The sequence below is a fragment of the Falco naumanni genome, chromosome 7 (assembly GCF_017639655.2).
Source record: "Falco naumanni isolate bFalNau1 chromosome 7, bFalNau1.pat, whole genome shotgun sequence".
Taxonomy (NCBI): domain Eukaryota; kingdom Metazoa; phylum Chordata; class Aves; order Falconiformes; family Falconidae; genus Falco; species Falco naumanni.
The window spans coordinates 35,793,874-35,821,869 of NC_054060.1; the positions used below are offsets into that span (position 1 = coordinate 35,793,874).

Here is a 27,996-nt window from a genome sequence, read left to right on the forward strand (position 1 = left end):
AAACTGCAGCTGGTTTCTTATTTAAACCTGATTTCTCAACACAGGCAATCAAATCTCTTGTCCCATGCCTTTGCCCAACAATGTATTGAAGTGGGTAATTCTTTTCTGTATCATATGTAAGTACATTGTATATTTTGTTAGGGTAATTTAGACCATACCGCGACTCTTGTAATAACAGCATGAAATAACCAACAGGTTGAGCTGACTGCACTCTAAAATAACTTTTTCCTCTTTTTCCCTCCTTTCCACTCCATCAGCTGTAGATCCCAGCATACATGCCCTGTTAAAATAGCCTGACTGAACCAGCATCCTCACTAAGGGGCATTTCTGATCCACGGCTTTCAAGGGGAGCAGCTGGAACCTTCTGGGGAATTGCCTCTTCATTGCAAAAGGCCAGAAAAAGAGGAGTCTTCTCCCAGAAATCATTCTCTACCTTGCTGCTGCTTCTTCCACTTCTTCCTCCAAGCAGTTAGGTTCTCAAATCCAGCTGATTCCTACAAATAGGTGGGTTTTGATTTTTTTAAATTATTCTGAAATACAGCTTTATGGACAATTTCTAAGGGCATGGGGGACCAATGTAAAAAGTACCACAAAGCCTACAATCTCATCATCTCCCTCACCCCCCTCAAGTGGAATAAAATAAGTTCCGGCTCGGAATATTTTGGCATCACAAACTATCACTCCACGTGCCCAGGGACCAGCCACGCCAAGTCGCAGACACCTGTGTTAGGGGTAACTACTGCTAATGTACTTTTGACTCAGGGAAGGAGGGGGGACTACAGCCCCCCAGAAGAACATGAGAGAGGAAAATCCCACTGCAGTCTTTCCCTTCCTGCATGGTGCCTAATACAAAGGGAGGTTGCTAAAGCAGCAGTTTCTCCCAGCTGACTAGACCTAGTCATGCACACAGGCTTCGTGCTGAATCAGTATCAGCACCGTCAAAAAAAGATGGAAAAAGCTTCTTCCTCTACTTACATAGCTTTGACTGCTCAGCCAGCACCTCTGGGAGCAGCAGCTCTGAATTCACTCAGTCCTGGTCTCTGACATTTCCTGCAGCTATCCAGACCCCTGGGGAGAGTTCCTCCACAGCTCCACTGGAACCATTCATGAAAATCATCCTCTTAAGAACTACAAAGAAATAAGATACGCAGCATCAACCCACCCTGACCCCACCAAAACAGCTTCAGGTTGAGGTCTTCAGCAGCTTGAATGATGCTGTGCTGCTGCCGCGGCAGCACCAGGCTCTCGCAGGGTGCCCAGGGTCAAGGGCAGTCAGGCGGCTTCTCACCACAGCACCTTGCAGCAGCCGTACCTGCAGGGCCTCTGTGGCTGCGTGTCCTGAATGGGTGGCAAAAAATAGCCTTTACTCCTGCCTTGTGGTCCAGAAAAGAGAAGAGGAAAATGCTCGCCTCTGCCAAAAACCTGACTGTGCAATGTGAGTTGCCTCGGAGGGCCAGGAAGAGCTGGTGCCTGCTAGCAGCACAGCTGTTAGCTTTGGATTTGAGGGCAGAAGGAGGAAGATGATGGATGGGAAGGGACCACTCCATGGTAAGGGAAACCCTGTTGCAGGCAATCTACCTTAGCAGCCAGGTGGAAACATGCCGGTATAGTGAGATGCCCCACAGGCCAATGTTCCCAGCTGGCTTTTGCATTTATTTCTATCAGCATATCAGCCAGCTAACCTCAGAGTTCAAAGCTGTTGCCCTGTGGCAGAAGAGAACAGCGTGTCCTGAACAGCCCACGAAAGGACACAGCACTCCTGGGTGAGATATGCAGGTAGAAGGCTGGATACCAGTGAGGAGGATTGCTTTTGACTATTTATTTCAAGGTTTATTTGTTCCCTGCGTTGATACCGATGCAGATTCATTCCAGTTCAGAAGCTGTCACGTAGGGAGAAAGGAAACAACACAATCTGGCTCCCCTCTTTTGGCATCTGAACAACATAGTTCCTCACGAGCACTCAAGAGGCCAGCAGCATGTAAACGCTTTCCCTCATGGTGACACAGACAGAACTTTTTGGTACTAGAGTAACCCCCTTCTTTCCTTTGACCAGTCACAGCTGCACGTACCTTTGGTGTAACATCATGGTTATGCAATGCTGACTCTCCCACTTTACTCTTATTGTACCTCTGTCATATTTGTGCAAGCAGAAGCTGAGAGGGAGCCTGGCAACAGCCTCCGAGAGCCCAGACTTTTCCCAGCTTTCCTATTCTGAGCCTGCACTGCTCCCACCAGCATCAGAGGTGAGCTGGGAGCACTGAACACCAGTAAACTGCAGCCCAGGAGGGCACAGTTTTCTCCGGCCTCTGTCCAGAAGGAACCCGGTAAGGCATGAACATGTGGGCCGCCCAATGCACTCATCCACATAAATGATGCAGACTTTGCTGGGACAAGCACTATTATTTACAAGTAGATCTAGGCTCGCTGCATCTCTGGACCCCCTTCCTTTCTAGGTCACCATGACTTCCGCAATCATCCAGTTCACCAGGACTAATGGAGCACAGATGTACTCTCGAGGGAGTGAGCATGAACCAGAACCCTCTTCTCTGGAACGCTTCTCAGGAAGAACCATCCCCTCACCATCACGTATCCCAAAGTACCTAAGGAGAAGATAGAGCAGGAAATTAAGCTGAAGAGTGAGTTCCCAGCATTTTTGCTACTTTATCCCTTTAAGGCTCTCAGGCAAGATTTATGATCACATCTTCTTCAGAGGAAAACAGTGTTGTGCTAACAGGTAAGCAGGAAACAACCACAGTGAGATACAGATCTGTAATGCTTTAATTAAAGCACAGGTAAACAGTGTGCTGGTGCTTGTCCACAACAACTGAGGGATCCAAGTGCACAGCGGCAATAAAAGGTGCAGCCTGCCAATGTGTAACTGGACTGTGTCAAGGCAGGAAGAAGAGATGTTTCATTCCAGACTGAAGACTAAAACGTATTAAAGAGAGAAATGAGACTCTGAAAGCATGGCCCAGGCAGATTCCCCCAGTGTGGTGGTAAAGACCCATGTTTCTGATTTACTACTTTTGTCAGGGAATACAGCCAGAACGTAATCTGGTGACTGTAAGCAAAATTAAACTGTGGGGGGTTTGGCAGCACAGTACTGTCCATGCTGGACGGTGTGGGATCCTCCCTGTGACCCTGACAACAAAGCAACAGCAGGAAGCGGTGTGGTGCTGCTGGCCGTGGCTGTGATTGGCAACAAAAACACAGAAGCCTTTTTAATATTGCAAAGACAGAAATGAAATCCTTCTCCTCTTATGCAATGCTTGCCCTTCCTCAGCAGGGATCAAATCAATATGGGACCATGCAAAGTCAATGGTTTATTTCAAAGGGTTTTGAATTGGGCTTTGTAGGCAAAAAGGCATCAGCCTTGTTTCAAACTCCATGAAGGCACATCGGTATTTCCATTCCACGTCTATTTGTAGGACAGAAATGTGACTTTGTTCCTCTTTAATCCTGTTTAAATGTTACACTATTTTAAAATAAGGTCTGTCAGGAAAAAACATTCAAGTCTAGGGCTGGAATTACCCTGGGGAAACTTGGGGATCCTACTTGTTGGTGAACGAGAATCACCTTGAAGGAAGTCAAGAGCAACCTTGTAGCATTAACATTGTGTTTCCCCATCCTTTCTTTTGGCTTATGGTAGCACCTCAGCTGTACTTCTACAGGGGTGCTTTATGCACACACAAATATGCGTATGAATACACATGCAAGCATGTCATTACAACACAGCTACCAAACCATATCCACTGTGTTAGCAGTTTACTGCACGCCTTTCTGGAGGACAGCAGCAGCAGCAGAAAGAACTTTCGCATAATTTCTGGAGAAATCCTACAGTTGTAGGCCAACTTACATAACTGATTTAGTTCAACAGAACTGCTTTCTGCCTTTAATCTGCTCAACAGTTTATCTTTGCTGCCGTGATCGGTTGAGCTTTCTTTAAACCATTACGGATTAGCGTTCTGCTATAACACGTTAAAAGCTTAGCTTTGTTTATTTTTGTCAAGAATGGGGGAGGGATATCAGGTTCAAATGTTCAGACAGCAGTTTATGAATGGCTGTTTTTCTTACATGGCAATCAATATATCCAGGTACCGAATACAAGGCACAGCTAAACACTTCAAGAGACAGTACTAGTGGCTGGAATGAAAATATCTGTGAATTTACTATTTAAAAACAGAAAAAAAAAGGAACTGCATGAATTTGCGTAAGTATTTCAATCTATAAATACAAAATTTAATCCAGCATTCAAATAGTTCATCGCACCTATCAGCTCTGTATAGAAGACCAAAGAGTAAATATGCTGAAAACTTCATTAGGAAGGCTGGTTGAAGATTTTACTAAGTTTGCATTATTGATGTAATTTGGAGACAGAAATCCTGCCAAAAGCAATCTTTCTGTCATTCAGCTGCAGGCAAATAATAGACCATCACACATAAAACACCAAACAAATGGGACATCAGCCACACCACTTACAAAGAGGTGTTCAGATAATATTAACCAGCTGTTCAGTGAATTTTCACAGTGGATTCATCAACTATGAAAGTGGATGATCTACTAGAAGACTACAGCATGAATTCAGGTCCAAATTTCTACTATAAATTGATGAGCGCAATACACCAATTGAAACCAAATTCAACAATTAGCACACTTTTTTGACCTCTGTGTAATCAAAATGATTTGCAGACGCCAGCCTGGAATGGAGTAAGAGGTTGCGTTCCTGAGGGCTGCCAATAAACCTCTGGGTAGCTGAACACTATTCCAAGGAAACACTAATTCTGTGATCAGTCATGCTGGCAACCCTATAACCTTGCAACTTTCGTATCGAAAATGAAGCAATTAGGCACTTTCACATTCCTAAGAGCAACACAGTCACTAGAAAAGTAGGAAAAAAAGGTGTCTAGTGGTGCTAGGAAAAAATAAAAACAGAGACCTCGGAAAGTAATTCAGAAAAGAGGAGGAAAAACCCCAACTTATTTGCAATTTGTGTGCTGTTTGTTTTGCTTTCTTACTGGGAGAGATCTTTATTCTGCACATTCCAATGAATGGTCATTCACTATTCATTTATCTTCTTTCTGACAGCAAGTGAAGCACCATTCCAAAGCTTCAACATTCCCTTGATGCTGCTCTGGTTAATGCTTGTGTGCTATTTAAACAAAGCATATTCCAACCAAATCTGACTATATATGGAATTCCCTGACAAGTAAAAATTTGGATGCCCTACAAAAAAGAACCACGAAAACAGAATACATACACAAACCCACAGAACACTCCAAACACCAACTCAACGTGTACTAAAACAGGCTCTTGGTGGCAAAGGTCAGGTACCCAGTGTGACCAACCATCTCCCTGAGTGGTACGCCACTTTTGAACTGCACAGTTCCTGGCTGCAGATTAGTGCACGGGCTACCTTGGTTTGATGTGTTGCTGCTGTCAAAGTCAGTGCTAGAATTATCCTCAGCTGCTTTTCCAAGGTCAGGGATTTGCAAGCTAATTGTCCTTACATTGTACACTCGGAGCAGAATTTCCAAGGTGTTAATCTCTGTAAAACCACATTCTTCCATCGCTAGGCAGGTTCTTTGGACTTGTTCGATGCAGGGGGAGAAAGAGCAAATGCGGCCGCCTGCAAAACAAGAGAAGCAGTGGAAAAGAGGGCAAAAACCAAAACAAAGCACTTTCAATCAAATTATCCCAGATGCCCATAGAATTTCTATCATACAAAGTGAAACCATTCAAGAAAATCTCCATGAGGCAACTATGCAGGTTTAAAGTGTCAGCACAAAATCACACATGGACAACCCTACAAGATGCTTCAGACCCTTTAAAAACTGCATCAGCAAATTCATTGATTTTCCAAATCCAGCATTGCCCACCACACTTTTTCACGAAAAAAAAACCATTAAAGTTGATCCCTTTAGAGCAGTGACTCTTTTGGAATCACTATCTACTATTCTGGACTGAGACACCAAACTGAAGTTGGCACCTACACAAAGCCAGAAGTCATTCTCCACACACTGTACAGAGTTGCCTTCATTAGAATATAAGCGCGCACGCACACACCCTCTGACAAAAGCGGCTGTGTTTACTTGGGAATGATGGTATGCGTGTACAGAATAAAGTAATCTCTCCAGGCCATAGATGGAGTGCTGTTAAGGCTTCTACCCTTTTAGTTAAGCTGACTGGCATGTCTCCTGAGCATTAAAGTTTACTGGATATCACATGGGGCAGTTTACAGCCAATGCTTCAAAACTATTCTAGGACAGGACTTTTAAGTGATAAACTAACACTTGTCTCCTTGTCTGTGCAGTTCAGATTTTTAATTCTAAATACAGAGTATTAATAGGCCCCCTACAACTTTCTGAGTCCTACAATGTCACCTTAACAGCTGAGAATAGAACGATTCAGATTTACTCTGAAAAGCCACAGCCAAATCAGATCAAAGAATTATAAGGACACTGTCTGCCATAAAGCCAGGGCATGTGCTTTCACCCAGGACATAGTGTCACACAAGGCAACTGCCCTTCCTGAAAAGCTTTTGTGCTGGGGGAAGGAACACTGGGCAATGCAGCTTCAGCTATTGTTTTACTTACTACAATTAGATGAAAATGCTTGCTGACCTGATTTGCATTCCTTCCCAGCCCTCCCCCAGGCTCATCCAGTCAAGCCTTCCAACACCAGTTGTCTAAGTAGTTAAAGAACCCGTGCAAGTGAGAGCAAAGCATCCTGCTAAAAATAGAGGCTATACTGGGACTACATGAAGCCTGCTTTATCTCAAACTCCCCTTTTTTTTTCCTTTTTCGTTTCTAAAGTCACATCTCTATAAAAAGAAAGCATCAGGTCTGAAAGCATCACTGAAGCACTCTAGTTACTGTGCAGCCATGGTGTGCCGGGTACCGACTGGGGAAGAACACTTTCCAAGACCATTACAGCATACACTAAGTAGGATTTAATTTTAGTCCTGAAATAAAGTCTCCACAGCCAGGGGTTCTTATCATGCATCTTCAGAACGAAGTACCCTGGACAACTAATTCCCCAGAGTGACAATTAAAAAACTAATCTAATAATCATCTGCAAAATTAATGCTGGTATGTGTCATTATTAACCTGTTGATGCTGATTTAATTGCACACCTAGTCCGCTAGCTCCCGTGAAATTAGATTTATATGTTCATCAGGATAGCCAGAGCTACCAAAATGATTCTGGATCAGGCAGTTAATCTTTTCTGGCCAAAGCAATATACATTTCTACCACGTTTGCAGATATAAAAGAGAAAAGTTCAGCAAGAAATGTCTGTTACATAATTAGAAAGCTACTATGATGCACATATGTTACAAAGAAAAATGTTATATTCTTATTGTGTAGGGAACTGAACAAATGTCTAACTTAGCTAAATGTCAGTTCACAATAACTCTTTGTCTGCAAAGCAAGAATTTCCAGAGAGACCAGAGACTTACTATTTCATTCAGGCTTTTTGGTTTTGGTGTTTTATATTGCAATAAAAAAGGGAAATATATTTACATTTACAGTAAGCCTGTTCTTATTTATTCTGAGTATGAGGGTTTCAAGATATGCTTAGGCTTTTGAATTCACATGCTGCAGATTTACAGTAAAAACTAAGAAGCCTGCACACAGCTGTTGCCATACAAGCTGCAGAGCCACCCACAGCTCTTGTCAAGCCTTCAGTTAAAGGCAGAGCACCCTTCATTTTGCCTCGGGATGGTCAGCTGAGCACAGCATGTTGACACCAAGCTTGGTTATGATTTATCAGACTGCCTCCTTGCAAAGCAGACTGCTTGGGAAGCAGGGTTACAGAAAATAGGCTTTCAAGCCACTTGGTAGAGAAGAAAGCTCTTGCTTGCAATAGCTAATATCCAGAAGGGAAGCGCAAAAAAATGTTACTTTATTTAATGCACTGCTGGAAGACTTCTCTGGTATGAAGAGTGAGAAAACAGCATAACAGCTGGTATTTCATATAACTAAGAGCAGCCAGTGGGGTTTAGTAGTCCTGCCAATTTTACTTTTTCCCTTTCATACCTACTGTTCTGGTTATTATTATACATCCCTCCCACACAAATATACCTACAGATAGCTTAGAAGCAGAACCACTGAGCATCTGTCTTTATGGATATTAACAAGTGGGAGAGGTGTCTCCTCTGCTTTGTCCTGTACACGCCATCAGGCAGGCCAGATCTGACTTGCAGGCTGTGGACTTGTTTGATTAAGCAGATATTAAGAGAAGATTGGAAAGCTACAATTAGCAGAAGGTTGGAAGGCAAAAAAACCTGCTGTTCCAGACTGTGAGAGGCTGTCTAAAATAGAAAGATTTAGGAAAATTCAATTGCCATGGTGTGTTTAGACCAGCAAAAAAAAGCGGACTGAGCAGTAGAAAATCAGCACTAAAAAGGACATGCTCATCTGTTCTAGGAGCAGAGATGCCATCATCTTCAACAGACCAGATGCTTCTGAATTCTCTGCACTGTGGGCTGCCCTCTGTACCCCTGTCAGATTACCAGCTAGGCAACACCCCTTCTGTCACAGTCACCAAACAGATATAAATCTAGATTTCAGCATTCACAATTCTCAGATTCTCTAAGAGCCCTCTTGTCCTTTACACATCAAGAGGCATTTAGGGCTTAGAGGACTTGAATATGCATTGCTTTGTTTTGGCCATGCCAAGGATTCCTTAGTGAATGAAGAAAAGACATGTACTCCCTCCCTCTCCACTCACAGGGGCACACTGCTCTGTCTGTGGATCACAAAGGGGAGGACTAGACTAGAGAGCAGTGAAAACAACCGAACGGAAGCTTTTTAGTACAAACTGAGTTTGTTATCTTGCAGAGCCCTCCTTTTAGGAAAACTACCGTTCCTAAATTTGGTTAATGAGATCTGTGTGTCATCATAAATTGATATAGTAATTAACTGAGATTAATCCTGTTCACATTAGGAAGCTGTGTGAGCTTTTTGATCTGAAGAGCTGTCTAAAAATGTGTTTATTCATGTATAATGCATCTGACAAGTGCTTCAGTTGAGGAGAAGAGAATAATGAGACTGTATGAAAGACTTGAAATTTTTTTCTATCTTCAGTTTTACACGGAGTGAGTTAGTTTGAAACATTTAACGGAGAGGTTAAATCTCCCAAACCCGTAGGCTGGAACAAGCCCACACCGTCCTGGCAGTCATTGTAACCAGCAACAGGGTCGAGAGGATATGAAAACTTAAGTACAATTCAGACTGGAATGATTAGAGAAGAGAGCTTAAGGGAAGGGGAAATAAAGAAGATTTGCATCCACATAGCACTGTACATTTTACCAGACAGTATCTAATTTGTAATCAAGGGACACAACCTTGCATCTTTACAAGAGGTCAGTGCCTTGAAACTTGCTACTCCTTCAAGAGCAGTTCGCAGGAGGTTCCTGTGCAACTCCAACAAATAATTTTGTTTCTGGTTTGTCTGAGCAAGGACTAACACCTCTACCAGTTCTATTTAGCTAACAACTGCATCAAGTTTCAAGTATGGAAGATGTGGCAGTGCTACCCGATTGACAAGAACTTCAGTGCACGCTTCCAATATAGAAAACACGTCCAAGTTATGTGCTCTCACTTCTGTAGGTTATAGTATATGTCACAAGTGCTCTGGCAAGTTTTTTCATCATCTCAGTATTATTCAGAAGATGCAAAAAGAACATATGTAGTGCAGCACCATTAAGTTCCAGGGAAAAAGGCCTGTAATTTTAGAAATTACTCTTTGATGTAAAGAATACAACACAGCATTTTTATCCCTGGTAAAAAAGACTGCTCTGGTCTTTGGGACTTCAGTGCAGTGTCATAATTGGAAGATTATATTACAAAGATCTCATGGAAGAAAAAAAATCACACAGGCATCATTATGTAGGGGTGAGGCAGGAGAGTCACTGAGCAGCATCACTGTGGCATTTACTCTGTGCTAGTAGGACACTAAAAATATTGCCTCTGTAAAAGGGGACAGAACGTCCTTTAAGTGAGCGTGCTCGTGGGCGATTTGATGTAGCTTCCCTGACAAGTGAAATTAGAGGATTTGGCTGTTGGAAGAAATGAAAGGATGTTTCTTGATTCAGAAATGAAAATTTTCTCCAAAAGACTTGCCAACTCATTAATAGGAGCTCGATGTGATTTTCTGCAAATGTGACCTTAACCTCTATATTTGTAGGAGCATCCTGCAAAAGGAATTTATTCCTGCTCACTATTATGGGCTGGCAAAAGCATGCAACAAGGAAATTAAAAAATTGGTTGGCTCCAAATTGGGGAAGTATATCTAATGACTTCCTTTAAGGTTCCCTTCATCCCAAACTACTTCCTACAAGCTGTGTAAAGGCCAATAGCTTTTGCCAGCATTCCACAGCATGGATTATGATGCAGGAATCCTTCTGCTTGACTCTTGAGACATGAGAAAATCACTTTTACTTCAGGTCAGGCCCATCATGTGCACCTGACCTACCAACGCCTGACAGACTGGAGCTACGTTAATGCCCTCCAATGAGTTACAACAACTGGGGCTGGCTCAGCAAGCAGCCAGTGCTTGGGAACCAGATGAAGCTGCTTTGTGGGTTAGCACCCAGTCCTACATCCTAGCAGGGCAGCTTTGCACTAGACCAGATGGCTCCTCAATGTCGAGAGGATATGCTTCAACTTAAAATTAGTTTCTGGATCTTCAACCTCACCTTGAGTTAATTCTCCTTCAAATCAAAGCAGGTACACACTAGCAAGCAAAGGCTGGTGCCGACATTTTAGCAAGCACTTATTGCTTCATCCATTTATTCCAAAACAATCTCCTGGGGACATGAGAAGCGTTGATACCAACTTTTGAGTACCACTTGCATGGGTGGAGGATGGCAGCACACTAGACTGTCAGGCTCCACTTCCTGCCCTAACACATTCCCTGAGCGTTCTTGAGGTAGCCTGAGCCCAAACAACATCAGCCTTGAAGTCACTGCCCTCTTCTCAGTGTGATTCAGCCTGGGGTGCTGTCTACCCAGATACCACAGGCGTGAGACTTGTGGCCAGGGATTTCAGCTGCTCCTCAAAGCCACACCTGGGTGGTTTAGAAATGGGACCATGAATAACCTCTGGGGCTCAGGAAAAATAGCCAGTGAGACTTTCTACATGGATGTGGTATTCCCTTAAAGCTCAGGGGAGGAGCCCAAATGAAAACTCAACATAGCTAAACCAGGCAATGCCTTACCTGCACCACAGGCTACTAGGAGGATGAGATATTATTTACTCTCTTACACAGCATCTGTAATAACCAAGCCTGACAGGTTAGGACAACAATCAATGACTATGCTAAGGGGGGTAGGGGTGGGAAGCAAAACAAGACTCATTTTAAGTCCACTATGTACAAACGAAACAAGTATAAGACTTTGAAAATGAAAACCAACTACTACTACAGAGAGCAGAGTACTGCTGTAGGGCTTCTGTGAAGGCAGGAAATGCAGAGGCCCAAACAGGGAGATCTTCAGAGGGAACTTCCCCTACAGAGTTTTGTGGGGAGACCTGACAGCACCATGTTATCTGATTCAGGTGATATCTCAAGGATCACAATCTCAAAAACTCATAATTTAGGGTTTTTATGAAGCTCAAGAGAGTGGCAAGTCCGAGTTCAAGAGAAAAATCTTTAAAAGAAAGAAAGGAAATAAGAGGGCTGGTTTTAATAATTTTGTGACTCAGACTGTTAATTTAAATACCACCAAGGACCAATTTATAACGCAAGAGGCCAATCCAACTTAATACATGGCTGTATTTTTCCATCTCCCTACCTGAAAACTTAAAATCTGTATGAAAATTATTGTACAAATGGGTTTCTGCCTCATCTTCCACAGCCCTGAAAAAAAAGACAATATTTATGAGAGTAGAGTAGGTGGGTGCAGAATTATATTCAAAGTACTACAGTATTCAGCTGTGAAATGACTGTGAGTCAAAAGTTTCAGGGCATTTAAGAACTGTAGACTATTGAGGATATTTTTGTTACCTCATAGGTTTTTTTCCTTTTTTTAATTTTTGAAACTTTAGCCTGAAGGGACTAACAGCAACTTTGCAAAAACATCAAGGTCAGATATTGCAAACAGCAGTTATGACTATAGAAAAGCATTAATCAGCAGATGCTGCAAAAGACCAGTACAGGTCTGGAAAGGAAAGCAAGTTCTGCAGTGCAGCAGTGCCTGAGAGATATTATGAGCAGCATTTCTTCTGAAAGTGTGACTGGTGAAATCAGTGCAGAAGGGTGCAGCTGAGATGCAAGGCTGAGCATTGGCCGAGCACATCCCCAGAGAACAGGAACCTTCTAGTCACAAACCTACTGTGCCATTTCATTCTTTTAGCTCTTCAGAGATTGGCAGTGCTTTAAATGGGAGGCCAGGCTACTGTTAAGTGGTGTATTTACAGCATACTGCAAGGCATAACATGAGTGATAGATGTACTCTGTAAAGAGGATCATTAACACTCAGCCTACTAGGAGCTGCAACTATTCAGGACTTTGAGCTTAAGTAAGAGAGAAAACACTGATTTGATAAGGTTTTGTTAAGGTTAAGAACTCTCTCTTACATACTGTTTCAGATGAACGATCTATAACGAATTCTGTGCTTTTAAAGAGGAGGCTAGATGATGCTATATATTGAATTCACTTAGCTCTGATTTCAAAGTGCCTTAAGACTTTAGGGACTAAATTACCACTATCTGGCAGTACAGCTGCAATATTTGCATGGCACATCACAATAAAACCCAAGTGTGAATGGTTCAAATGTGACCCCATCCAGATGTGAGAGGGAGGGTGTGGAGGGAAAGGAGTGGAATGGCTCATTTTCTCTAGTAATGCTCTATCACTATACTAACCCTTGCAACGGTGCTGAACAATTGCAGTATGTGCACAGACTGTTCTTACTGCGGAAGAGCTTTAACTATCTGAAAACAAAACAAAGGAGCACTATAAAGTTATCTGCCTGTGGTAGGGAAAGGGAAGCAGTTACAGATATCCTTCTATCATATTTTAGATTTTACAGCAGTAAAAAAAAACCATAACAAAACTACCCATGTGATTTGGAATAAAAGAGAAATGTGTAAGCTTGTACCCATTACTAATGCAATCAATTAGATTTTATATGAAAAAGAAAACCAGCTTTTGTTTATATGCAAAACAGCAAAATATAAAAAATGCCCCCGGCTCAAGTCAGATACTATGAAACACAAAAGATGAGCTTTCAACCACTGTCAGATCTTAGACACTGGTAGCTGTTTGCAGCAAAAACTGCAGCAAGGATCAGCAACTTCGCCTTCTGACTGGTACATAAAATGCATGATGCCACTTCACAAACACAAAAACGTGGGATTTTGAAGTATTATTTATATTGCCAGATGTAACCTTGTAGCACAGTGCAAAAATGTACAGCCAGATGGTATGGCCAGTTTGGAACCATAATACCTTTTCCAGGATTTCAGTTGCTGGAGTGAGACAATTCAAAACTTGGAACTGTTCATGCAGCTCTGCTTAGTATTCTAAACATGCACCACTTAAATAATTCAAATTGGACTGCGCAATGCAGCGCCTTCTAAGCTGGGAAGTCAGCTGAGTGTTGTGCTCACTAGATTAGATAATTTGAGCATGGGAAGGGCATCGTACAGTGCAGTGAAAATTATTTTTTTCCCAGGACACACTGGAAAGCAGCTACAAATTGAGCTGTAACCCTTGCAGGTACAGAGCACTAACAAGTCTCTATTTATTTTCTTTTTAAAGAAAGCATGTGCTAACGTTAGTATCGGAAAGCCTTCTAGAAAATTTTCAGTAGTAGTTGAGGTAGCCTAAACAGCTGGGCTAGTCCTGACTCAGCAACGTAATGAGCTTTAAGCTCATTTGAATGAGCATTCAACGACCTTTAAGAACCAGCTTAAATCCTGTGATATCAAGACCTAGCAATTCACTTAAAGTTAAGCCTGTGATTACATATTTTAAGAAAAGAACTGGTCCTTGGCACATAAGCAAGTTTTACTAAACTCACATCCTGGCACAGGCACTGTTCAGCACTCCATGCTCTTTTGATTAGAAAAGTGACTTTTATAGACAGAAGTGATCTGGCACAAGGTAGTTCAGATCCACACTAGTTATAGTTACACTAGTATAACATTAATTAGGGGAAAACTTATTCCAGGATAAAAGAACAATTTATTCACTGAAGCTTATTTTTCACCAGGGAAAAGATTTACAATAAACTGACAAAATCCATCCAATACCTCAATAGCAGTTCTCACTTGCTGTCACAACCCCAGAATAAGTGGCGTAAGCTAGAACAACCTTTATGTTCCATTCCCACTGCAACCCATGGCAAACTTCTCATGAGCTCAAACAGCAGAGATTTAAGGCGGAAATTGGCCAGCACATTTAAGTATAACTGCATTTTCTTTAACATTACTGATGGGGTGCTCTGTTAAATAGGTCCAATCAATGATTGATGTGAAGTGCATCTGAACACCTTTTCCTGAATTGCCAAAGAAATTTGCTTTCAGCATTTACTGCTTCCCACACACCTCAGATCTAGCAAAATGTACTTGACAAAGGTTCAAAGGGGTTTTTATGAACTGCCCATGCTAATTGTAGCAGCTAGCACAGGCCTGTAGGAAAAGGTTGTCCTCCTTTCAAATCTCCACTGTAAATTTAAGACCTCTTTTGAAGTTTTTTCAGCCTTAGAAATGCCTAGAGACTTTGACATTTGAGAACAGTGATCGTATGGAAGGGAGCAGATCTGGCGTAAGGCTCAAAGGCAGAGATGTGTGCATACACAGGACTTCCTGAACAGAAAAAGATAAGTGCAGTTACCTTCAGCTTTTAACGCTGACTTTGCGTGTCCTATGGCTTCCCATGGAGACGGAATATCTAGGAACACCGCATCTGCAATATTTGTGACACCAAACCCATTTTTGCAGACATCCTGGTTGGTCACGGTAACCAGATGCTCCACCCCATGCTCTCGAAACTCCTGCCTGGCCTTCTCAGCCCTTTGTTGGTGGAACTCCACTGTGTACAGATGCCCTGTGGGAGCCACTGTCCTGATGAGAGCATGGGAGAGGGAGCCACTGCCAGTACCTAGAAAAGACAAAGAATGCATGAAATGCCTTTTGACAGTGCTAAACATTAGAACAAAGTTCTTCTCCATGAGTCCTCCTGCTTGGAACGCTCACTCAAAATGCAAATGAACAGAAATGATTGGTTAAACTACTGAAAGAGAACAGTCCTTCCTTCACAAGGGAAGAGGGACTAAATGACCTAGGAAACAGTCTTCAGGGACCTCAAGCATTAATTAAAAATCTGGGAAACGCAGGACCTGTCCTATCTCCCTGGAGCAGAAAACTGATGACAAGGGTCAGCCGTAGCTCAAACAAGTGCCACAAGAGAACACAAGGAAGTAAATGCAACAGGAAAAATTCTGGGAAATTAACCAGAGAGGTTTCTTTCAAAGTGCCTTTCTTTCAAATTTTAACATATTTTCAAAACCTTATACTTCATTAAAATAAAGAAGAGATGCTGGCAAGGGTCTGTGCTTGAAAAGCCTGTTGGTATCCATGCAAACAAATGGCCTTCAGAATATGGACTCTGTTTTGCCCAGGCCTCTTAAAGAGATGCTGGCTATCCTCAGCTCCCACCGAAATTATCCAAAACTAAGGTCTCTTGGCTTCTTGCAGTCACACTGAAGAAATGACCCGCTTTTCACAGGTGACTTACACACATACATGCCTACACAATCTTAACTTAGTCTAATGAGATCCCTCACACCACCTGAAATTGCATGTAAGTACAATTGCCATGGACAACCAGGGACTATTAGGAGACATTTTTTCCCTTGTTTTAGTCTGATAATTTATAGAACTTATTTTAAATGATCCACTGGCATATTAAATAGATGAGTGACTAATAACCACCGTTTTCACTGAAGAAAACACCCATATAGCAATTCACATTGCAAATTACTCACTCAAGTGGCATTTAGCAGAATAACCCCCCAAACTCAAAACTCCACAGCAACCCCAAATTATCTGTGTTTACTGATTTATAATTCTGTACTTAGAACACATTTCTCCTGTAGATAGAAAATCTATTTCTAGCTATCTTCAATGACTGTTCAAGCTAAATTTCAGCCTGAAGCAAGTTCTTTCAACTAACGTAGATCTTGAAAAAACTTAGAAAGGACAGAACCTGAAGTACAGCAGTGGTGGAAAAAGCTGAGAAACTAGTAGAAAGGAAATTAATTAGGGAACACAGGGGCTGGTACAGCTGTCTAATTGCAGCAGTATTTTCCGTAACCTCACAGGAAGTTAGAGCATACTGAGGGATCCAAGGTTCTTGCCCTCTAGTCACATAAAGGGAGAAACATCGTCGTGGCACTGTATTTAATCCGACAGCTCTGAAAGGGGAGCCATTCAGACTGTAAACAGAGCTCAGCGCCCTTGTTTGCCACTGGATCAACCAACTGCACTGCAGAATCAGCACTGCTCCTCTGCTTCCCTCTGAGAGGGCTCTGACCCCAACAGGCAGACTAGCACTCTCCCCCCAGCTTTAATGGGGCAGATTAGAGAGGAGGGAGGACCTCCAGATTCTGGCACCAGCCTCAGAGAGGTCCAAGGAATGAGAGAAACTGACACACATGTATTTATTTAAAGTGAAAATCCATTAATTCATGCCAGTATTAAAATAAAGCAAACAACAGGCAAAAGACACTTAAAAGTGCACACATTAAAAACTATCTGGCCACGGCATCTGCAGGCTCTAAATGTCAACATAAAACTTTTCCCTGGTCAAAAGAAGTAATGATCGGACAGGAGCCAGGTAGTTTAAAAAACTTGATATATGTGCATAGCAAAGAAATAGCATATCATAGTTTGGGTTTTGGTGGTTTGGGGTTTTTTAAATGACAAGAGCAGGGAACTATTTGCCACAGGATGCTAAAATGACTGAAATTCTGCCTTTACATTTCATGCCAAAAGGCAGGATTGCACAACTGAGAACTTTTCCAAACTGATGGAATTTAACTATTTTACCACTCAAATGGGTAATGCTGCACACTTTCTGCATCTTTCTCTGCTAATCTAAAGTGAACAGATGGCCTGTTAGCACAGCTGGGCTGTAAACAGAACAGAGAGGTAGCATGTGCATGTATCCAGTTTCCTTGCTCATTTTCTTTTACATTTTTATTCATTTTCCTTTTAAATCTGCTCTTAAAAACACCACAGAAGACACTGTTTGTGTCCTTCCTAGGAAAACTCGTTAAGATTTTTTTTTTTGCTTCTTTTCTGGTACTCTTTTTTTATCCACAAACATTCCAAGCCAAACCCTGAACTGAAACCAGGATGTTGGAAGTCACCACTTGCAGGCGTATTACAGACTAAGCTTTTGTTAAAAAAGGTTGCCAGGAATTATTTATTGTTGACAGACTACCGCATGCATGAGAATAATACATATGTATCATATTTTAACATATCAAATTCTATCCCCTAACATCATTAATGACAGTATTTCTGAAAATGCTGCCTGCCTTCACCGTGACAACACTCTCAAAACGGCAGGAAACAAAGAACAAAACCGTTATGAATCACCCACCATGGCAAAATCTCTCCTTGAAAAGATGACAGATCCTGAGCCCAGTCCTGTGAAATGATGATGATCCTCAACTCTCATGTGCCTGATAGTTCAGCACGCTTGATGTGATTTATCAAGAATATGAGAGTCTGGCAGTTCAGCATGAGTCCATAGTCAACACCTAAAGCCCAATCAGCACTGTCTACACAAGGCAGGGGTTCAAGCCTGTGTTTCTCTGATGTTGAAGGGGAAATGAATATTTATATTCACCTTCTCCCCTGCAAATCTGCAACATTCACCATTTGAGTCCTCCCACTACCTTCTCAACTCCTTTTCAATTTCTCTTTGTCCTTATTTCAAAATCACTACTGAAAAAAGCAGCATTCAGCAAAATATTACTGACTTAAAGAGTCTTAGGAACCAGTTTGGAAAGTTCTAGTCAGATTCAGGTTTCCTTGGGAAATGAAAGGTATCCTTAGCATGATACAGAATCAGTCAGGAGAGCAGCAAAATGCAAGAGGTACTACTGAAGATGTGGACTAGAATGCTAGCAAACCTGAAATATCATAGCTGAATTACATGTATAGAAACAAACAAAAAAACTGAATGCTCAAAAATGAGTATGTTGTATCAGAAGAGGCAAGTTAAGAACTGGATGGACTTAAATAGATTTTCATTCTCATATAGGTGCAGTGAAATACCTATGGTCCTGATCTGACCTAGAAAGCAGAAGGTAAGACAATTTCTAGAACAAATACATAGTTTATAATTTTTACACCAGGATGCTTGCCTTTCTGGCAGCTTGTACTATAAATAGCCTTAGAAACTGTTAGCTCTACCACAGGACAACGTCCATGTAACTACAGCATATTAATCATGAATGGACTCTACAGAAGAGAGGTAAAACAACGATAATTCAAACTGTGCTGGAGACATTCTTAACACCACAGCTGCTATTAGGTGAGTACTTAGGTCATTGCTAATGCCTTTGGAAAATATGATGCTCTTTTACACCGACTATTCTGTGATCTTAAACAACTTCATCAATAAGCAGACCTCTGCATTGCAAGCATTTAATGAGACACCCCAGGGTCCCCAGTATGCCATACTCAGAGTTCAAAATCTGAGGAGGAGGCACTACGGATGAACATGTAGATTAGGAAAGGAATCACCCTCCCTGGAAGTGTTTAAAAAGCATGTAGATGCAGTGCCTAGGGACATGGTTTAGTGATGAACTTGCTAGTCCTGGGTTAACAGTTGGACTTGATGATTTCAAAGGTCTTTTCCAACTCAAATGATTCTATGATTCTATGATCTCAGTCCAAAGACATGAATTAAGATCCTGTCTTAAAATCACGAGTTAGGTGGCTAACGGCCCTGCAGACGGATGTATCCTTCCCTTCTTGGGCTCGAGCACACTCCACTCTTCTCTGATACATCAAAGCTCAGGGGAGTGTTTCTGCCCTCTCCCAAGACAAGGAAAACACTGCAGTTTTAGAAGGATTTCAATCCTAACAAGTGGACACCTAGATGAAACACTCTAGCTCAGCACCTACTGATACTTCATTTGTAAACAAGAAAGTACTGATCAGATTAACTCCTCGATCATTGCCCTGATCTCAAACACATCTGTTCCTCTCACTCTCAGCTTGTTCAAGTGACAGGTTTTCCACAGAGAAGCCTCCACGCACCTCAGCCATCTTGAGACAATGTCCACATTAAGATTGACTCTCACCTTTTCAAAGCTGCAGTGGACAACACCTGAGCTGTTAAAAAATAACACGTGCTATTTCAACACAGCATAGACACATATCAGAACGCCGTCAAGAGAAACATGAGCGTTACCACAGCATCTAGCATAGCACCTAGACTGGTAACTGACTAAGAGACTACATTTTCATAACGTTTTCTGTTTAATCTGGTTTTTTTATCACAAAGGATATTTGCCCAGCCTCCTGGAATCCCACCCATGTTCTGCTACAGTATGTAGTACTCCACTACACTTCCTCACTGCAGGCTATCGCTTGGCTTGTTTTCCGTAAAAATTTCTCATCATGGGTGCTTCTTTTTAAAAAAGGAACTACAAAACGTGATTTAGGACCTACAGATGTTTACAGTTGTCATAAGCAAAAGCATTTTGGAATAAAGCTGAAGAAGCTGAAGTGTATACATAGTTCATATTATTTAGAAACAGGAAAAGCTAAAAGTGTGCAGAGTGTTATTTAATACTGGGTCTCTACAATATCTAGCAACATTTTAACTGAAGTTTCTGCTGCTAAATCTGGCTACCTAAGATATTCCAAAATGAGTAAATACAACAAAATAATGACAGTGTTGCTGTATTTGTCTCCTAGCTACACCACTTAGACCTAGCATTAGTAAGACAGGTCATGAGTCAGCCATGAGAACGGAAGGAGCCTCAAAACCAAAGGAAAATTAATCTTTAGACAGAGCTAACAACTCCACAGCTAATATTTGTCAAGAAACACTGATCAGGAGAAGTCTGCTCATTGTAAATGACAAGTTTATGTAACTGGAGAATCATTTATGATTTTTAGCAAATATATGAAGAGAGATTAAGCATCTGATGGAAACTAACCCAAAGACCTTACTGCGAAGATACTCAAGGGCACAAATCATTGGTAGCAGAGGTGAGACACAGCAAGAGCAGAGGCAGAGAGAGGGAGGACAAGAGGGAAAGAGAGCTGAAAAAGGAAATAGCAAATTAAGAAATTCCCTTTACACAAAGTTAGCTCTTCCTTCTGCCCATCTGTTGTGGACACCATGCTGAAATAGGCATTTTAGGCAGCAGGCTGGAGGTCAAAGAGGGCCAGTGCTTACTGACCAGATTGAAGAGCTGGGGAAAGGATGGTTAGGGAATTTTTAAAGGCTGGCACTTCCTACAAAAGGAATGGGAATGTGAAGACTGAGTTTTTCTTTAGAGGTTCAGTCAGAACTTTTTAGGGAGGGATCTTCTGCAGATCAGGCATAATATTGTTATGTTCAGAGCTGCAAGAGAAATGTGCCTGGTGGTTAAGTGAAATGATAAGATGAAAGTGAGTCCAGGAAGTCTGAAAACAAACACTTTAGAGAATGAACAGCATTCCTCATGAGCTGCATGTCAGCCACAAGTCTGAATTCATTAGAGCGATGCCTCATGTGGCCACAGTTTTGGTTCAGTTCTTTGGTATGTCAAGGGAATACTATGCTCTCTGACATTTGTACTGATGAGGCCTTTTGTATACTTCAAAAGGTCCTATACAAGGATTGGTTTTTTTAATTCTTCTTTCAGTCTAACCTTAACAGGTGCTAAGAGGTAGATAAGGGAGAAATTACAAAACATAGACTTAACTCCTATGAACACGTTCCAAAATCAAATTAATACAAACTCCGGTCTGTGCTTTACACTAAAGATAGAGCTGCAAACAGTTTACATACACTTCTCCCACAAAAACTATAAAGACATGAGCAGTATTTGTCAAAAAGTCTATAAGCACTTCAGAAGACTCATAAACATACAGCTGACTTGCTGGGACTCCACAATAAACTATTAATCATTTATTAAGTATCCATTAATCATTAAGTCCTCATTATTTTTTTATGAGTGTACTCTTAACAAAATCTATACCCAGGCTGTGAGTTTGAAAATTTCATAACTTTTTGAGAAGCTCTAGTGTAAGGCTGGCTGGCAGCTCTTGTTACTCCTCCACAGAGAAACCATGAGGACCCAGAATACTGTTCTCAGCCTTCAGAAATCCTGTCTATGGGCTCAGAAACCCATTGCTATGTCGCAATGAACAGGGTTTAGCAATTTTTAATTTGGGATTTAGCTGAAGGGGAACAAAAAGTCCAATTAACCTTTTTGCTCATGTGAGTCTGATTTTGCTGAATGTGCTGAAGGATGGCTGGGACGGTGGTTAGAATACTTTTGACTAAATTACATTTTGTCTAAATACTATGCTTGATTGAAGCCAAAATATTTCTGAGATTTATCAGATTAAATGAGGTTTCACAGTGCCGTACTGTATTCTCTGAGTAATTCTGAGGGCTAGCACAGACACTTCTTTAGGTCTCACCAGGAGAGAGGACAGTAAAAAAGCCTTGAAACATGTCAACTGGAAAGAAAAACAAACAAACAAAAGGGTTCCGTGCACTTTTGTTTGGAAAAAATATCTGAAAGGTTTCATATTGGTTCCAATGCAGTGTAAAAATAAATGCAAAAACCTCAAAACCTGTTGTCAAATGGAGTTGTTACACTACAGGCAGCTGTAACCACTGGACTGAAAATAACTTTGCCTGGGAAGTTGACATCAAGAATAGTTTTGGAGAGTGTGGCAACACAAAAATAAAAAGATCCAGCTTATTCCTTTATCTAGACAGTGGCTGCACATGCAATGAACACAAATGGGATCAAAGTTACCTGATGAGAATTCAAGTTTCATGCCACTGGGCCGCTCACAGCAGGTATTTTAGCAGCTATCTCAAGTATCCTTTAATTCTAGGAAGATCAGGCTGTTCAAGACTGTATCAGACTGGGGAATTCCTCAGACCAGTGAACAATGCTTTCAAGAGATCTCAGCTCCAGTAACAGTGCTACCAGTTTTTAAATCTCAACCTACCTTTATAAATTAGAAATTAGCAGAAGATAGTAAAAGGATCATATTCCTACACCTCCGTCATGAAACATCAGGCAGATGTCGAGTTCCCTTATAGCCTCAATAGAGTATACTTGGATCATTTTAATTATGCATGCACTGCTGACAAGCTTGCTCTTTATGTATTTATTAAAGACGATTAAAAATAGTAAAAACTATATTAATATGTTTATATCATTTATGACCCATCATAACTAATCAATTTAAACTGCATAATTCAAGCGATATAGAATTAAGCCTTCTGACCATTCTACTGAATTTTTATCATCACACACAAAAGATCATTTATACTTGTATTCACAGCATTATAACATGACACAGAGGGTATTTCATCTTAGTTTTTCGAACGTTTCTTCATACATTTGTGGAGACTAATCCACAATTCTGCTTGCTTGCACTGAGTAAATGCAGGGCACTCTCCATGGTCTAATTAGTAAGACCAGAGGAAAAGAGCCTGGCCTCTTTACGATGCCCTCTTTGCCAGTCCATACAGCAACTATGTGTAACAGTTCAATTTCAAATAATAAAACAAGACAGACCTCCATGCTAATTAATGCTCAAAATATATCTAAAACCAGCATCAGCAGGAAGCAGACTCAAACGTCATTACTAGACCAGATTTCCTGTCTTGTTTCTATTAATTGCCATTGGACTGGTTCTGTCTAGGCCACACAAGGTTAATCTAGAACTAATGATTTTGGATCACTGAATACTGTCTAATTTAGGATGGCACCAAAGCAGGTTACATCATCACACTGGAGGCTCTGGTTGTCAATACCTGTAAAATTTTTAATTCAAATCACCGCTTCTGGTCAGTTGCAAGCAAATTTGCAGTAAGTTTTCTTGCTTCAAGGTTAACCAGATTAATTTGATGCCATACTCTTTCCTTCCTTCTTTGTGAACAGTGACCCTTTCAAGGACAACTATAGCAGTAATACCATTTACTTTTCCTGGAAAGCTGAAGTTATAATACTTTGACAGCATAGACATTAAAATAAACTTGGGAATGTTTTCCCATTAGCAAAAAGGATTATTTGTGGCTAGGACTTTTGACTCATAGCATTTTTGGGAATCTGAACAGGTTACCTCATCAAGTGTTTCCATTTCTTAGCAGTTTAGACAAATGAGCTTTTGAACATTTTCACCCTTTCTAGGTACCTTTGATGTTACTGAAAATATTTTATGTGTAGCTTTATTTGCCTGTTCCAAGTGCGGCAGAGCATGGAGCAATTAAAATCTCCTCTACCCTGAGTAATTTGCTGTGTTTATTTTTCCCATCCTGCCTAAACATAGCAGGGAAAAGCTGCCCAATGAATACTACAGCTACTTCCCATGACAAACCTAAAAATGCCTGATCATCCTACAGATCAAATTATAAACTCACAGGACCCAACCATTTTAGCAGTACTTCTGCATATGGCTTTGGCTGTTTCAAGTGCTGCCATACAGCAAGCAGCACCATATACCACCTGTTCCTTGAACGGTGCAACTGGATGCTGAGATAAGTGGTGTTTCAGTTGTGTTGGAAAGCGGTCATTATGCCTGAAAAGCTGCCCCAAATTATGCTTGGATGGGATGTGGAAATGTTAAATGTAAGAAAATACAGTGCAGCACAACCCCACCATGTCGATCCTTTGCCATATCTATGCTTGAGAGGGAAGTGTATGAAACTGCTTCACAAAAACACTCAAAGGAAATAGCCAGAAAAAACAAAGACAAACTATTTCAGTTTGGTTTTTTCCAAATCACCGAGATGCACTCAAATCAAGCAAGCCTCATACTGCCTGCAGTAATAAAGTCATGAAGGCATTATTATAAACCGTATTTAATCAGGAAAACATTTATTAATATAAAAATTCACTCCTTACTTGCAAATGAAGCAAAATCATAGAAGCTGTAATAAATTAAACCAAGTTTAGAAAAACACAGCCCTGAGATGAACACATCAAGCACTGTATTATACAGCTACAGTCATTTTGCATGCAGTTGCAGTGCTGCAAGTGGATCACACTTTGGAAGAGAAAGACAAAGTATATGTACTTACATGGTACAATGTTATTTACATTTATATCTATTTATTTATATCTACTTACTTCCGTTGTTAGTTCAACACCCTATCATCAGTCTCTTTCACTGGGTTATGTCAACTATGTTTTCTGAAACTGAAAATTCACAGCCTGAATTTTGACTGAAATCATGTAGTTAAGAGTATTTTTGAAGTACTTAACAACAGTTTTAGAAAAAGGAAAGAAAAACATGTATATATTTTTTCTAAGAAGTTAAGTTAATCAAACACATACGCAAAGGTATACCCATACGTGAGGCCAGCGTACCAAGGTAACATCACTTGTTGAAGAAAGAGCAGCTGATAACATGTGCACATGAAATAGAATTACTTGATGTGCAGGCTGGGAAAATTGTATCATAATGAAAAAAAAAGTTTTCGCAAAATGTAAAGATAAGCCTGTTTTTCATGAAAGTGTTGATGTTAGTTTTTAATAAAGGATTTCAACATATTAATTATTACCTGATTCACATACTATGGAGCCTGGCTTCAGTTCTAACATCATGGTGATTATAGAGATGTCAGTGGAATACAGAATCTGCGTCCTGTGAGGAAGATTCATGGTCCATAGTTCTGGAGTTGGATGAAGAATAAACACCCATCCCCCTTTACTGCAGGTCACTTTAGAGCCGTACTTCTTGCCTATGAGATCCGTGGAATGCCTGATGACCCCGTACTTAGTCTGAGTTACCGTGCCATGCTGGACTTTCACAGGAAACATGGATTCATGGCCCAGGAACACAATAGCTGTGTCACCATCCTTTATTGTATCTTCATACTCAACAAAACTCATTGTGACAGTCTTGCAGTTGGCTGATAGTTGTCACCTAGAAGAGAATAAATACATTAAGAGAGCTTTGCAGGATCACAATGGAGCTGAAACTACAAACACAAAACCAAGTAACTTTATTTTCCCCAGTACAGAACAAAACCACGCTATGCAAATAAGATGTTAGCAAGAGAATTCCATGAAGTTCAGGGACCTACCCCCGCCCTGCACTCAAGTAAAATCAATGGAACGATCCCACAGATTTGAATATAACCAGTATTTTTCCCATTTTATGATACATTTTAAAGAAAATTTAGGAAATTCATTATAATTTACTCAACCTGCTCTACAACACTACTGAAAACCTGCAAGTTAGTACCAATTTCAGCACTCTGTTCAATTCCAGTTCACAAGCTCTCAGAGTATGTTGTTATGTAGTAACTACTGGCTTATCCCTGGTGATCTACAATATATGACAACTGTTACTTGCCTGGATATTAATTACTAGGTCCGCTATAAAAGTTTATTTGAAAGTTTTCCAAATGAAGGTTTAGAGATAGGATAAAGATAGTATCTGCATTAATTTATGTATAAATTTGACTAACTACAAGGAAAAAAAACTATCATGACCTTTAATTTGCCATTGAAGGTGCAAAGTAATTGTCTGGGAAGTGATCTGTGCTGTAACTAAATGTAAACAACCATTTGTGAGCTAATGCAAACAGTTGTATTACTTTAGCCCCATGGTCTCAGAACCGTTTAGAGAATTATAATTAAATTTTGTTGTCTTTGAGAAGACAATCTAGAAATTAGAGGGCAGCTTACAATGAAATCTGGCATTGCCTTTCAGATAAGGCAGCTAACTACCTAAGCTGCAGGTTCATGGAAGGAATTGTTCAATGAAGTAACAGTCACCCCAAAGTTAGAAATGAAAGCCTACACAGAAGGCTCTGAAAGTCAGATTTCTGGTACTTCTTCCCTGAGAGAATTAAAAGCAATTTTACTTTCAGTTTCAGAATATTCATTTGATTCCGGTGTTTTTGTATTCAATGTATAACAGCTTGGTCCTACTTCATAATTGTAATTAAAAACTTTTAGCTCTCAAATTCTAGTCTGTTTTTGTTGACCAAAACTTGCTGTAGTTCAATTTGCTGTCAACCTGCTAGACTTATGTTTTCCACTGCAGTCACTGAGACTGATAAACAGATGTGCTTGTGGCCAAAACTTCCAAAGATTATGACATGCTTATTGCATAAGGTATTCAGATGCCAAAGCAGAATAGGCCTGTCTGGACATATGATGAAATAGTAGGAAGGGCATCCCATGAATTCAGGAATGTATACGTACTGGACTTTGTGAGATAGTACAAATGCTTAACTGTGTTTTACAGCTTGCACCTTCCAATTATATTCACATTTTAATCTTTCATAAATGACAACAGTAGTTCTCATTCTGGATACTAATAATGCAATGCAGTTTTCAGCTCTCAGAACAGTAGCATGGGAAAGGACATCAGCTGTAATCCATTTCTTTCACAGTATTTACACTGTAGTTACATTCCTGTGCAAAAGCAACATTCCTGCAGCATGTCTGCAGGGACATGGAGAAAACTATTCTCCATTTGATTACACAAACTGGCTTCTCGTTTCTTTGCCTTCCTTTGAGCCTCTCCACTTACCACAGCTAATTGTCACCACTGTGTACACTGACATCCCAAGTGACGAATCTTCCAGGCTCGGATCTCACCTGGCACATTATATTCATACACTTGGGGTAAACTTGGGGTCTGTGAGGAGCCTGGCTAGTTTCTCCATGTCTCCCTACGGCAAGGAGCACAGCGATCCACACTCATTTGCATTCATTTGCCATAATTTTCAATCATTTTCCCATTCCCTGCCAACGCAGCGCCTCACGCACTGCTGTTACATGTCTCTCCTTCACCCTCTGGGCAGCACGTAGGTGTCCGGGCCCAGCATGGCGCCTGCCACAGGGTGCTATGGAGCGGGAGGGGAAGGCGAGGCAGTGCCCGCTGGCCAGGGGTCAGGGCTTTTCCATGGGCTTGCCCGGACGGCAGCGACCTACGCTCAATGACACGGGTAACCCCCTCGCAGCCTCCCAAATTCAAACCACAACAAGGATTCCGTGTTCCTTTCACCAAACCCCAGAAACGCCTCTGCCTCTCCCGAGCGGCTTCCACACAGACCTGGCAGGCTGCCTCTCCCCTCTCCAGAGGCCCGGCTGCCTGAGGCGGCAGCAGGGGAAACCTCCCGAGGCGGAGGAGGAGGAGGCGGCAGGCACAGCCTGCACAAGCCCCCCGGTAACACGGAGGCTGGTGAACCGGCTACCTGGCCAGCAGAAGGGCCGCCCCCGGTGGCGGGTACCCCCCCTCCGCGGGCCGCTTCCCGCCGCGCCCGGGCCGCGCCCGAGCCCACCGCTGCGGACCCGGCAACCCAACGGGTGCCCGGGCCGGCCCCACGGCTGATGATTTCCTTCGGTATTTGCTGGCGTGGGGGTGGAAAAGCACGGACCCGGCAGGGAAGGGGACAGAGCCCGCCGCGGGGTCAGAGGAGGGATTAGCCCGCCGGAGAGCAGCATTAACCCGTGACGGGTGCGGGCGGCGGCTCCCCAGGCAGCGGCAGCGGCAGCGCCCTCGCCCCGGAGCGCCCGCCGCTCCTCAGGGCCTCGCGTCCCCCCGTCCCCACAGCCGTTACCTCCCGGGGCTGAGCCCCGCCAGCAGGCCCGGCCCGGCCCGGCTCTCCTCACACGCGGTGCCCGCCCAGCGCCTCCTTCCGCCCCGGTCGCAAGCTGCTGACGCTCCCGCCTCCGCCCCCGCCAGCCCTGCCGGGAGCCGGCTTGTCGCCGCCGCCCGTGCCCGGCGCGGTCAGCCCCAGCAGCCGCCGCCCGGCCCCTCA

The 27,996-nt window shown here is 42.0% G+C and overlaps 1 protein-coding gene across 4 annotated transcripts; it reads right to left on the bottom strand.

Annotated features, from left to right (window-relative positions):
* TRMT61A (tRNA methyltransferase 61A) lies at positions 1-27,929 on the bottom strand. Of its 4 annotated transcripts, none has more exons than XM_040599877.1 (5): positions 27,796-27,929; positions 24,778-25,142; positions 14,842-15,108; positions 5,508-5,626; positions 1-2,600 (listed from the first exon to the last, which is right to left on the bottom strand). In XM_040599877.1, exons 2-5 carry the CDS (start codon positions 25,106-25,108, stop codon positions 2,583-2,585), a joined length of 735 nt encoding a protein of 244 aa, XP_040455811.1. In that variant the 5' UTR covers positions 25,109-25,142; positions 27,796-27,929; the 3' UTR covers positions 1-2,582. The 4 variants fall into 4 exon arrangements, with proteins under 4 accessions (XP_040455811.1, XP_040455810.1, XP_040455809.1 ...); XM_040599876.1 differs by having other exon boundaries at positions 5,414-5,626; XM_040599878.1 differs by lacking the exon at positions 1-2,600 and adding an exon at positions 11,795-11,859 and having other exon boundaries at positions 5,523-5,626; positions 27,796-27,923.
* Between the last annotated feature and the right edge of the window lie 67 nt (positions 27,930-27,996).

What these genes read in the sequence shown, in the direction of transcription:
- TRMT61A (XM_040599875.1), bottom strand. Translation starts at nt 25,108, where the DNA reads ATGAGTTTTGTTGAGTATGAAGATACAATAAAGGATGGTGACACAGCT. An exon ending in CTCCATAGTATGTGAATCAG is followed by an intron (nt 15,109 to 24,777) that starts GTAATAATTAAT and finishes TGTCTTTTCTAG; the next exon opens with GTACTGGCAGTGGCTCCCTC. An exon ending in GTCAGCGTTAAAAGCTGAAG is followed by an intron (nt 5,627 to 14,841) that starts GTAACTGCACTT and finishes CTTGTTTTGCAG; the next exon opens with GCGGCCGCATTTGCTCTTTC.